Source organism: Nannospalax galili, unplaced genomic scaffold (genome assembly GCF_000622305.1).
Source record: "Nannospalax galili isolate Female #2095 unplaced genomic scaffold, S.galili_v1.0 scaffold249, whole genome shotgun sequence".
NCBI lineage: Eukaryota > Metazoa > Chordata > Mammalia > Rodentia > Spalacidae > Nannospalax > Nannospalax galili.
In genome coordinates, this window is record NW_008360307.1 from 1168490 (window position 1) to 1182149 (window position 13660).

At 37.3% G+C, this 13660-nt stretch overlaps 1 protein-coding gene across 2 annotated transcripts in view; it reads left to right on the top strand.

The window, feature by feature from the left end:
- Positions 1–13660, top strand: part of Agmo (alkylglycerol monooxygenase) — a 305041-nt gene that overhangs the window by 254379 nt on the left and 37002 nt on the right. The window contains exons 11-12 of one of the 2 annotated variants that reach the window (XM_029559289.1): positions 5218–5300; positions 5966–6071. In XM_029559289.1, coding sequence (XP_029415149.1) covers positions 5218–5300; positions 5966–6071 — 189 coding nt within the window. Of the gene's footprint in view, positions 1–5217; positions 5301–5965; positions 6072–13660 lie in introns of those variants that run through there. The other variant, XM_029559290.1, reaches the window with a different exon arrangement.

Below are 13660 nucleotides of genomic sequence, written 5' to 3' on the forward strand. Positions count from 1 at the left end.
TTAAATTTGTAATAGAGGGGAGTAGAGTGATGGCAGCAGTGAAGAACACTAGATGCTCTTGCAAAGGACCTGGGTTTGGTTACTAACACCCACATGGTATGTAATAACTGTCTTCAGGTCCAGGGAATCTGATGCTCTTTTGACCTCCACTGGCATTGCATAACACTGGTATACTTACATACATGCAGGCAATACACTTCACTCACTCACATAAAAAAATATTTTTTTAATATTTTATTTATTATTTTTATTTTATGTGTATGAGTGTATTGCCTGCATGTATGTGAGCACCCGTGTCATGCAATGCAGTGGACATCAGAAGGGGGAGTCAGATTTCCCTAGGACTGGAGTTAAGGATGGTTCGTAACCAAAATGTAGGTGCTGGGAACTGAACCTGGGTCCTCCGCAAGAGCAAGTTTAATATAATAGCAAAACACTGATTTATTAATTTTCTAAGTAATTAAATTTCTTGTATTAACCATAAATGTTTGCACAATAAATTTTTTTTTCTTATTGTTCAACAAACATATACCAATACTGTTTGTCAAGATTCTAGGCATTTCATGCACAACCATGAATAAAATGGTTAAAAACTTACATAGAGTTCACATTATAGTGACAGGAGACAGGCAAGGAACAGAGGATGTAAAAATACACAACAATGTAAGTACATGGAAGCCATATGTTAGAAAGACAATTAAACAGAAATATGCAGTCATGAAGTTCTATTTTACATAGACTGTATTAAGACATGTTCTTGCATAAAGACCTGAAAAATATCAGGTGAAAAATATTACCAGGGAAGTCATTCTAAGCAGAAGGAACAGTAAGTAAATCAGCCTTGAGTGGAAAAGATGTTTGTTAGGAGTACCAGCATTTCTGATATGGCTTACAAATGAAAAACAGAGGCCAGGATGTAGAGGTTCACATCTTTAGTGCCAAAATTCTGGAAGTTTAGCAGAGGAATCAAAAGTTTAAGATAAGTCTGGGCTATACAGGGAGGTCCAAAAGTTCCATACATGGACAATGGAGTTAGACTGACTCTCAGTCTACCAATCAACAGAAAAGAAATAATTGAATCATAGATTATGGAAAAATCAAGCTGGTGTTGACCTAGAAGCTTGGTCCCTACTGGCTAACTTTCACACTGCTGCAAGATGCTGTGCACACACTTTGGTAGAGAAGTAATCAACAGCTTTATACAGCTGTGAATCCCATCGTTTGTAATAACAACTGACTTGGCAACATTTGCCCAGTGATGTAATAGTGGCACAGCTGTTATGGGAGTAACCGACCAATTTTTACTTGGTTTTGAAGCCTCTACTGCACAATGGATCATGTCTGGCACCATTAACTGGTCTAAAAACCAACAGCTGGCTAGGTCATAGTCCCTAGGAGGGAACCTAATACTATTATTTTGCTAAGTTGTCATAAACTGCTCCGAAGTTTTTATATGTATACCCATAGGTGAGTACATCTCTTAACCCTCATAAGAGAAGGTTCTTCTTGTAGTAGATAGCAATTAATGCAGGAAACCTGGGGCTGGAGAGATGGCTCAGGGATTAAAAGCACTGACTGCTCTTGCAGAGGACTCTGATTTGGATCCCAACACCCACATGGCAACTAACAACTGTCAAGAACTTCAGTTCCAGGTGATCCAATACCTTCTGACCTCAATAGGCATTGCACAACATGGGTGTACTTATATACATGCGGGCGATACACTCATACATATAAAATAAAATAACATAAAAATAAAATGAAATAAAATAAGTACAGAAAATCACAATTGGTAAACCTGTAGAGAACAAGAGACTATAGAATGCTCAACTATAAATGGAACATTTATATCACATGCCTACCCTTAAAAGCTCAGGGATCATCATGTAAGAGGGGATTGAAAGATTATAAAAGACAGAAGTAGTAGATGTCTAGAGGAGAACATTATTTGCTAGACCTGACAGGACTGTTGCACATATGTGCTCACAGCAGCTCTGACTGCATGAAGAAGATCAGGCCAAGACCAAGCCAGCCAAAATCCAAGCATGGATGGGGAAAGGCTCATGAAGTCCCACCCTAGCTGAGGAGGTATTCACGACTGGCTACTAGGGAATGGAGTGTCAATTTTCTACAGGGATGCAGCCCCTGAGAGGCCATCCAGGCTTCAGTAGATTATCTTATACCCATGCACATATTAGCACTAAGATAATTCAGTGGGGCAAACCAAGTTGGGAGTGAAAAGTGGTAAAGGGGAATAGGAGAGGAATTAGATGGGAGGAAATGGATTTGATCAAAACACATTATACACATGTATGAAACTAGCAAACAATAAAACATTAAATGAAAAATGTGTTAAAGATGAGTATATTATAGTATAACATGGAGAGGCAAGAATCACAAGTTGAATATTGTTTGGGGTGATAGACAAAACCCCTTCAGGATTTCAAACCTGTGTGATGTAATATAGTTTAAACTTTGAAATGATACCTCTGTAATCTGGGCGTACAGAAGATTGAGAGACCATTTTAGAAGCTGGAAAACTAGTTACAGAGGCATTTCAGCAGTTTAGGTGGAATTCCTGTTGGGCTAGAATGGGGTTTTAGTTGGACTGTTTGTGGCAAATGCTTTCATTCTGAACAGGTTATCAATACACTACTAACATGTGTTTCTAACACTTGAAAAGAAGCTTGAGAGAAAGATTCAAGGACAAGATAAATGTTTTTATTTTGAGCAAATTTGATTCTGGAGGCAACATTTCTTAAGATGATGAAAACTAAGCACTGCATGGTGAGAAGGTGGAAACCAAATGTGGTGTTCAGACAAGCTGAGTCCTAGCTGCCTGTTAGCCCAGCACAGCATTCATAAAGCAGCTGGATTCCTCTATGAAGTTGGTATCTACTCTGATTCTTGTACTCAGGAAGCAATTTTGGGAAACACAGAGTTCTTTCTTTTGCCTAGTGATAATAATTTCCTAACCAGAGCAAAAGTACATACTTTGTCTTGAGTTTCCTACAATATCTGAAGGAGCTAGTAAACACCTTTTTCTTATCTCTACACGGTATCATAATTAAGATTACCCTAATCACCTTAAACATAGCAACAAGGATTTTAATTATGAACCTAGCACTAATCTAAGCATTTTATTCTAGTTCTTGTTAAAGGCATATTTTATTTCAAATGTGTTTAACATATAGGCAAACTTCAGATGTCAGTTTTTTTTTATGGCTACATGGCTAAGAGGTATATGTCATTCCCAATTCTTAAGTTTTTAAAAAGCACTTGTAACCACACTATAGTTTCTTGCACAAACCGTTTTTATAGTCCCACATGGGGTTTTCTCCAAAAAAAAAAAAAAATCAAAATGAAGCAATATAGTAAGGAAAGCATTATTCTTTAAAGACAAAATTTGAGGCTGGAGAGATGGCTCAGCAGCTAAGAGCACTGGCTGATCTTGCAGAGGATCTGGGTTCGATTCTCAGCACCCACATGGCAGATAACAGCCATCTGTAACTCCAGTTCCAGGGGATCCGATGCCTTCTTCTGACTTTGTGGACACTGCATGACACCGGTGTACTTACATACATGCAGGCAATACACTCATACATATAAAAAAATAATAAATAAAATATTTTAAAGACAAAATACTTCCAAAAATTATTAATTTATCCATTTACAACTTAATCATTCCTATGACTAATAGTGTCTTTCCAAAGCATCAATTGCTGATGTCCACACACCCAAGCAGTGAGGCTTCTGCTCTCCTGTTGACTCTCTGACTTTCCCTGAGCTCTGTGTCTTATACTGTATACCTGACATGACTTTCATATTCTTCAACACTCTAACAGTAAGAAGTTTAGTAAGATTTATGATTTTTTACTAATCAGCGATATTCTTCTAATAACTAATTGCTTTGAAGATTGAAAAATCCCTCTGAAATTTTGGCAGTCATTCCAGGAAGCTGACCATGGGAGATTGGACTGGATTATGATGACATGGAATCACTCTAGAGGACAGGAACTGCAACTGGTAGCTTTTGCATGCTGCTTGTAGCGTTTAGTAGGTGGAATTTAGTTGTAGGTAGGACTAGCAGCTGAATAAGTTTAAACTATAATTATTCCAAGAGGGAGAAGTGGAGGAATATTTGCATAGTATTTAGAACACATTCTTAACCGAGAAGTTACATCACACCTGTTATTCTCATAAAGCCGAAACTTAAGCATCATCAGTGAATGGCGAAATCATGCTTTGACTCTGTATCTAGTCCTTTGAGCTGGCTGCTCCACTAGCAGTCTGAAGTAAACTTTCTTTGGCTCTAAACCTGGGCCGTGTAACCTCAACTTAGGTCCCTGCTCCATCTCCTTTAAATTTGTTGCCAAAATGTTACTACCAATGTTCTGGCTTTGGCCTGGCAGGCCATGTTTCAACTTTAGAAGCACTATTTATTTTCTGTGTGATGATGGAAAAGTTATATAATCCTTTGAAACTCAGAGGATATGTATATATGCACATATGTATATGTATATGAGATATTATAGCACTGTACATGATTGTTGAGATTATAAAAAGTAAAACATGTAATGTGGAAATCATGGAAATGATACTCACTAAGCATTATTGTTAAATATTGGCATGTAAATGAAATGTGCAATTAAGTTAAAATTCTTACAGAAAAATATGTTATTTGTTACAATAATTCAAAAGGTAGCTTTCAACATGTACTTATGAATATACAGGTTTCATATAGTATGAGAGTGAGTTTATGTGTGTAAATTCACTCACATTTGAGCTTTTACTAATGAACATATTCTCCTTCACATATTTGCTTGCATAAAGAAAGCTTTGGCTTCCAAATCAGAAATAGCTGTTCAAATTGGAAATACATACTAGAATGTGATATTTACTTTTTAATGTGACTTATTTCACCATGCATGGGGATTCACATGCTTCAAATAATCATCAAACTCAAGTGTTTACAGAAGACAATTTAAAAATACCAATCTAAGTAAAACCTCATGAAGAAATTATCTTTTTCCTTCTTTGTCTGATAAGGCTACTAAATAGCAAAAGAAAAACAAATACCCTCTAATCATGTCTTTTTTAAGAGAATCTGTAACAAATAGCTTAATGGAAATACAAGTGTACTGCACTGGCAGTGTTAACTGCTAATATTCCTCCTAACACCCTCCTGAAGACTCCATTGACCTCTTTGCTTGACAGGCTCTATCTCAGATAACTCTCCTTCTGAGGCTCTCCTTCATCATCCTGACCTTGACCTCCATTGGATTTCTTCTGGAGCAAAGGCAAGAAGTCAAGTTCTTTCATTATTTTCCTTTCATCAGTGTTAAGAATTTATCATGCTGCATAAGCTAGGCATGGTGGTACATGCCTTTAATCCCAGCACTTGAGAGGCAGAGGCAGGTGGATCTCTGTGAAATTGAGGTTTACATAGAGAGTTCCAGACCAGACCAGCTTCAGGGAGATTCTGTCTCAAAGAAACAAAAAACAAACAAAGAAAAAATAGAATTGTCCATGCTGCAACAAAATGTAGCTATAATATGGAAATTTATGGTATAGTTTTGAAAATTTCAGAGTTCAACTCTTCATATTTACAGTACTTAACTTTATCAGTTCTCCTTCAGCTATTTTTATTAATTGAAGCAGAAGATGCTGGACCTCTGAAGATAGTCTCACATACCTTAAACTCTAGAAATTTAGCTGTTTAGTATTGTATTTTTACACCATAGTTCAATATTTTAAACAAGGTGATAAAGACAGTTTCTTTTAAAAGGTACATTTTGTTTCTTAGTTTAAGGCTATGTTCAAAGTTATTCAGAAAGAAATGTGGCTAAATATGTTGCAATACTATCTATCAATCAATAGTTAATACTATTGCTATTTTAATCACAACAGAATCACATGAAGAATTTATTTAAAGCTAATGAATATTAATGTCATGTTATTTCAGACCCACTGCAGCTATTGTGGAAACGCTCCGCTGTTTGATGTTCCTAACCCTGTACAGGTTGGGGCACTTAAAGCCCCTGTTCCCTTCTTTATCATCTGTATTTGAGGTAAGACATTTGCTTTCCGTAGCTGAGCATTTAATTCATGCATTTAATGATGTTTCCTCTCTATGAGTTTGTGACTAGTAGTTATAGGAATTTCTTACCATTGCCTATTTCATGAGCTGCTATTTGTCTAACTTCCAGATAGATAATATTGCTGGGCAATAAGTTTCAGATACCTATATTTTTATTGACACCATTAAATCATAGAAATGTTGGGAAAATATTTTGTAGAGCATTTTAAGAAAACCAGGTTGAACAGTAGGTCCTCAAGAAGTGCTTGGTAGAAGTGGTTTTACAAGGAATTCTTGGCAAGGGTACCACAATCTGGATGTTTTTATAAAGCTTTGAAAGTGTTTCAGACATCTGAGTGTTTGTAAGGACACCCATGCCAGGCAAAGTGTTTTGTAGGTAATTTTTTCAATTACCTACAAAATTAAAAATTACATGTAACTAAAATAAGCTAAAGAGATGATTTAGCAGTAGAGAGCACTGACTGCTCTTGCAGAGGACTGGAGTTTGACTCTCAGCATCCACAAGCAGGCTAAGGACCATCCTTAGCTCCAGTACCTGGAGAATCTGATGCTCTCTTCTAACCTCTGTGGGCATTGCACGACATGGGTACACTTATATACGTGCAGGCAACACATTCATACACACGAAATAAAATAATAATTGCAGTCAATGAGATTTTTTTTAATAAAAAATATGTTATGATTTTTCATAATTAATAGATTCATCTTCCAAGATTACGTAGAATTGTTGGATATATTGCTTCAGATCTTAAACAATGGCAAACATTCTTCCTCTTATTACTTGTATTTTATTAGAATATTTTTTTGGAGACAGGGTCTCCCTATAGCCCCACCTGCTTTGGAACCCACTATGTAAACCAGGCTGGCCTCAAGCTCACAAAGGTCTGTCTGTCTCTGCTTCCTGCATTAGAATATTTTTTAAAGTTATGCTGGCTGGAGAGATGGCTCAGTGGTTAAGAGCACTGACTTCTCTTGCAGAGACCTGGGTTCCATTCCCAGCATCCACATGGCAGCTGACAACCATCAGTAACTCCAGTTCCAGGGGAATCTGATACTCTCTTATGATCTTATTGGGCGTTGCCTGACACAGGTGCCCTTACATACATGTAGACAATACACTCATGCACATAAAAATTTTAAAAATGTAGTTATATTAATAAGCTTTACTCCTGATCAATATGACAATATTACTAGAATATGCAAGATGTCAGTTTATTTAAGCCTGAAGCATTTACTAACATTTTTTGTTATCAAAAGACAGAGTCAGAGAAAATTTTTATTTTGTAATGATTAGAAATTTCATAAATTTCTTTGGAAGCAATTTGACAGTATATATCAAAATTGTAAGTACATATATCCTTTTGACTAAGCATTTCACCTGAATGAATTCATGCTATCGAAATGAAATCTTCATATATGTGTGAACTGGTGTGTATACAATGGTACTTATTACAACATCACTTGTAATAACATAAAACTGAGAACAACGTAATTGCCCCTCACATGTAATTCTTTAATGGTTATACCTCATTCATAAGTCTGTATCTAGAAAATAAAAACAGGAAACTTGTTAAGATAAATATGAAGCAATTACAATATTATAAACTCTGAGAAGTATACAACCATATGATAGAAATACTTTATTGAGTGTATTTTAATATACTTCAGATAATAAAGGACATCCTTATGCCTAGTTTCCTGTGGGAAGGTAAGGTGAATTATGTGGCTGGAAAACAGAAAAGGAGGATAATTGCTCATTAAATTAATTTTCTTCAGTACTTCAAAAGTTTCTGGGCCTTCAGAATATATTTTGTATTTTTAAATTTTTAAAATAATTTTTTATTATTTTTATTTTATGTGTATGTGTGTATTGCCTGTGTGTAGGTAAGTGTACTCATGTCATGCACTGCCCACAGAAGACAGAAGAGGCTGTCGGATCCCCTGGAACTGGGGTTATGGACAGTTGTTAGCTGCCATGTGGGTGCTGGGATTCAAACCCAGGTCTTCTGCAAGAACAACCAGTGTTCTTAACTGTAGAGCCATCTCTCCATGAATTTCAATAATAAATCATAAAGTCTTAATATCTACGTAGTGTATAAATATACTGTTTCTTGAGACTATAATCTAGAAGAAAGATGGAGAAAGATAAATTGACATTTTTTTCTTTTATGAATATTAATTATTTGAGAATTCCATAGAATTTTTTTATCATATTCAGCCACCTTCCCCAACTCTTCCCAGATTAACTTACTTCTCACCCAACTTTGCGTCCTCTTCTTTTTTCTTTTCTTTCAAGTCCATCTATCAAGTCCAATTTCTGTTTCCCAAACACTCTGGGTGGGAACTTGCCCTGGAGTAGTCACACCCTTAAGAAAACTGACTCTTCCTTTCCCAGTAGCTATCAAATGCCAATAGCTTCTCAGCTAGGGGCGGGATGCTCCCCTACCCCCATTTCCCCACTTTCCTGCTAGGATTTTTGTCTGATTTGAGCTTGTGCAGGTCTTGGGTATGCTTTCACAACTACTGTGAGTTCATGTGCACAACTGTCTTGCTTGAAAACATTGTTTCCTTGTAATCATCCATCACCCTTGGTACTTACAGTCTTTCCACCCCATCTTCCACAAAGTTTCCTGAGCTTAGGGGGAGGGCGTCCCATTTAGGGCTGAGGACTCCTCACTTTTCTTATTCTCTGCACACTGAGCAATTTAAATACCCATAGAGGTTAAGAGACTAGTAAGGGGGCAAGTGGGAAGAGTACAGTGCTGAAAAGAGGGAAAGCAGAGTGATGGAACAAAACCAATTAAATGGGGAGGGGATGGGAGATCAGAGCAGAAAAGGGAATATGGGGAGGAATAACTAACACTAAAGACCTTCTGAAAAGCTATAAGGAAACCTACTACTGTAAAAGCTTTTAATAGTATATGCATATACATATACAAAGAGAGTTTAAATAGAGTTTCCCGATAACATGGTATAGCACCCCAACTAGAGACCTTATCCTACAAAACAGAAAGCCCACTGCTTATATTGTTTTGAGCTATTGACCAACGGTGTTGCATAGACTCTGACACCCCTGCCCCCCCAAAAAAACCATTACTAGCAATTGCTACCCTCCAGAACTTGATGGTGAAACAGTTGCTGATGACAATGCATTCCTGAGTCATAGAACATGGGGAAATCAAGATCATACTGACCTAGGAGATTAATCCTTACTATCTAGTTTTCATAGTGCTAGAAGGTGCTGTGCATGCTAACAGAGAAGAAAAGTAATTACCATTCTTATCCAGCTGTGAACCCTGAGACCTACAATACCTGGCCTGGCAAGGTATACCTACTCTGATTGGAATTAAAGCCCACTCTATGAAATGGCACCATTGTCAAGGCTAAGAACCAGTGGATAGATAGATCATGGGCCCAAAGGGACAGCCTACTACTACTATTCTTCTAAATGTACATAGTATTATAAATACTTCTAATGACTTACTACAATACCCATATATTCATACATTTCTCAGCTCTCATCAGAGAAGCTTCTTCTTGCAATAGAAAGCAAGTAATACAAGTTAACATCTTCAGTGAACTCAGAAATATATGACTGAAGAGAATTTAAACAAGATTGCATTTTCACATTCCAAATAAAGGGACATATTCTATTTACAGACCAGTAAGGAAAAAATTCTACTTAATGAATCAACTTTTGTGTTGAAGGAGGTAGCTAATCTTACATGTTCCAGAAGGAAATAGAGAATGTGAGTGTTTTACACTAGCATGGTTTAATGTATATGAGGATATATGCTTACAAAATCTCATTGCATTTGGAGGGATGTTGGAGGGCAATGCCTTGTGTTCACCTTTTGAGTCTGCTAAATTACAGTAGTGACAGGCTGTTACTTTATTTATTTAGTTAATGTACTGGATAGCTTTTGTATCAACTTGACACACCTGGGTTGAGGAAGCCTCTATTGGGAAATTGACTCCATTGGGCTGGCTTGTGGCCATGTCTGTGAAGCATTTTCTTGATTTTGGGTGATGTGGGAGGGCCCAGTCCACTGTGGGCAGTGCTGCCCCTGGGCAGGTTTTCCTGTATTGTTTAAGAACAGACTGAGCACAGGCCAGGAGAGAAAACCAGTAAGCAGCTATCTGCCATGGTCTGTGCTCCAGGTTCCTGCCCTGAGTTCCTACCTTAGCTTCACTTGATAGTGGACTGTGCTTGTAAGCCAAATTAACCCTTCCTCCCAAAGTTGGTTTTGGTCAGTGCTTTTATCACAGCAATTGAAGACAAACTAGAATAATTAAGATGATATAAGGTATAAATGGTTACGATGTGAGCGTTTATGGCCCATTGTTTGAGTTCAATCCCTACCTTGAAAATTTCTTTGATGTGGATGGTTGGGCAGTTATTTGGTCAGGTAAATATCTGACTGCTCTGTTTTGTTTTCTGTCACTGTGATAAAACACTGACCAAAACCTAATTGAGGAGGAAAGGGTTTAATTCATCTCACAACTCCCAGATCAAAATCCATCACTGAGGGAAGTCAGGGCAGGAACCCAAGCAGGGCAGGAACCTGGAGGCAAGGAACGGAAGCAGAGACCATGGAGATGCTCTGCTTACTCGTTTGCTCATCTGGCCTGTGTTCAGCCTCCTTTCTCAAATGACTCAGGCCCACTGTCCCGGGGTGGCACTGCTCACAGTGAACTGGGCCCACCCACATCACTCAACAAGAAAATGCCCCCAGACATGCTCACAGGCCAATTTGATGGAGGAAATTCATGAGTTTAGATTCCCTCCTCACAGGCGTCTCTAGTCTGTATCATTTACCAAGTTGATCAAGAAACCAGTCAAAACATTGGCCTTCGCTTTCTCACATATAAATGGAAAAAGTAATGGTTATTATCTAATAGAAGTTTGATGACTAAATGAGATAATACATAAATACGAGGTTTATCACAGTGATTGATTCATAGTAAGTGCTCAATAAATGTTTAATGCTATTATTGTTGTTGCTGGTATTGCTTTTTTATTGAATGCAAAGATCCTGGAAGTAATTCTCTGGCTTATCTCAAGATCCACAAGTTGAACTTCATGTCTAATGCTTTGAAAAAGGCAGAGGAGTAACAATGTGGAGATAAGACAGGATGAATTCTTTGGCTGATACTCCTCCTGACATTGGACTTTAGAGCTAGGATATTTTCCTACAAAATAGGGTGTAAAGGAGCTGATATATTTTCAGTCTTACAGTGTTCTAAATGCCTGACTCATAGTTTTTCATTTAATGTTTACACCAACCCATGTTGTGTTTTAATTAAACCTGCAATGGTTAAACCTGTGCAAGTCTTCTCTGACCAGAGTTCTATAAACAGATGGCAGAGCAATGCTACTGCTGGTGAGGTATCTTTTCTTTTCTACATCTTTTTAAGGGTCAAGATTTTGAAAATGATAGGCAACTACCAGATCTTATATTAATTGTCTGTTTCAAATTTGCATTTTCTTCACATTTTTATCTTAGAAGTCTATATAAGTCTTTGCCACCTGTCATAGTTTAAATAAAACTGTACTTTGCCACACGAAAGGATAGAAATGTAGTGAATGACTTCCATGACTTTATCTAGAATGGGTTAAGGTTGACTAAATAGGAGTGATTATAATATAAGGATACAGGGTTTTCATCATTTTTCTTTGAAGCTATCAGTTAATCCTTTTTCCCTTATAAATCAATATATTGGCAACATCAGCTTATACTCCAGTGATGCTATTTATTTAGAAGTCTTACTTAAGGTTTTATGTTCCTGATTTACTACTTTAGTCAAAATCCAAATTTTAAAGGTTTACATGGTAATATTCTATACTAAAAACATACACATCTAGACTCTCCTCTCTCTCTCTCTCTCTCTCTCTCTCTCTCTCTCTGTGTGTGTGTGTGTGTGTGTGTGTTTCTCTCTCTCTGTCTCTCTTTCTCCTCCTTTTTGTCTCTTTCCTCCCTTAACTTATTTTCATTTAGATTATGAAACTGCTTTTGGGTAGTGTCAAGTCTTGGTCAGTACCCCGAAGTATAATTTAAATTTGACCTGTGGTCTGTCTCCTGGGGATTTAGCCCTTTTAGCTTATATTCACAAGATTATTGAGGGAGGTGGGAGGCTCATGCTAGATATAGACACAACCTGGTACTACCCCAGTACACAGCTGTCCATCTGGTGTGTGCCAGGGTTAACTCTGGCTTTGAACATTTCATTTTGGGTATGGTTACGAAATGTTTTAAACACTAAGTTATGCAAATTTCTTTTAAAACTATAGAGAAATACTCTCTTCATTCTTTCATTTCTCACAGTCACACATTTTGTTTGCTATGTCATATATGACTTGCTGTTTTAAGGATATGAAATTATTTTCTTATTATCAGTAGTATAGAAATGTTTAACATAATGCACACAACGAATTGAAGAGAGTAAGGTCTGAATGGCCTACCTATTTGAGTTAAGTATACAGGTGGCCCCATGTATGGTCAAGAATACATGATTGACTTATGGTCTGAAAGAGACACACTTTCTAAAGAAACTACACTTGAAAATTTAAATTTTGATCAATCAGTATACAGTACTCTTAAAATGCTAAGCAGCAGCTGCAAACTAAGTGCCAGCCAATCACACAGTCAAGATGTGAACAAGGAACCCGTATGCACTGCTTGCTCCACTATGAGGGTAAGTAGGTTGTGTATTAAAAGTAATTTTAACCTAGCAGGGCATGGTGGTGCACACTTTTAATCCCAGCACTTGGGAGGCAGAGGCAGGTGGATCTTTGTGAGTTTGAGACCAGCCTGGTCTACATAGTGAGTTCCAGGACAGCTGGTGTTACAGGGAGACCCTGTCTCAAAAAAAAAAGACAAAAAAAAAAGTAATTTTAACATGATATTTCAAACTTACAATGGTTTTCCGAGGCTGTAACCTTATCCATTCTACGTAGAAAACCAACATACATAAGTATATAAAACAATGGTCTGCAACTAGCTGTGCACCACTTTAGTGCCAGCACTTGGGAGGCAGAAGGAGGTAGATCTCTGTGAGTTTGAGGTCAGTCTGCTCTACATCCATGGTGAGTTCAAGGCCAGCCAGGGCTACATAGTGAGACCCTGTCTCTAAAGAATAAATAACTAAATAAAAAGATAATAAGAAAACATTTGTTAGATTTATTTGTATTTATTTTGGTAGTTATGTGCATTTCATTTCATGTAACTTTTTAAAAATGTTGTTTTATTTTTATTTTATATGTATGCATGTATTGTCTGTATGTGCATAAGTGCACACATGTTGTGTTCCACAGAGGACAAAAGAGGTCATCAGATCCTCTCGAACTGGAGTTACAGACAGCTGTTAGCTGCTATGTGGGTGCTGGGATTCAAACCTGGGTCTTCTGAGAGAACAGCCAGTGTTCTTAACAGCTGAGCCATCTCTCCAGCCCCTCATGTAACTTTTTATTTCATTAGAGAGATAATTACGGAGATAGTTTTTGATATAACCTACCATAAAGTTCTCATTGGCTTTTAAGTCACAGAAACCTGTATATTG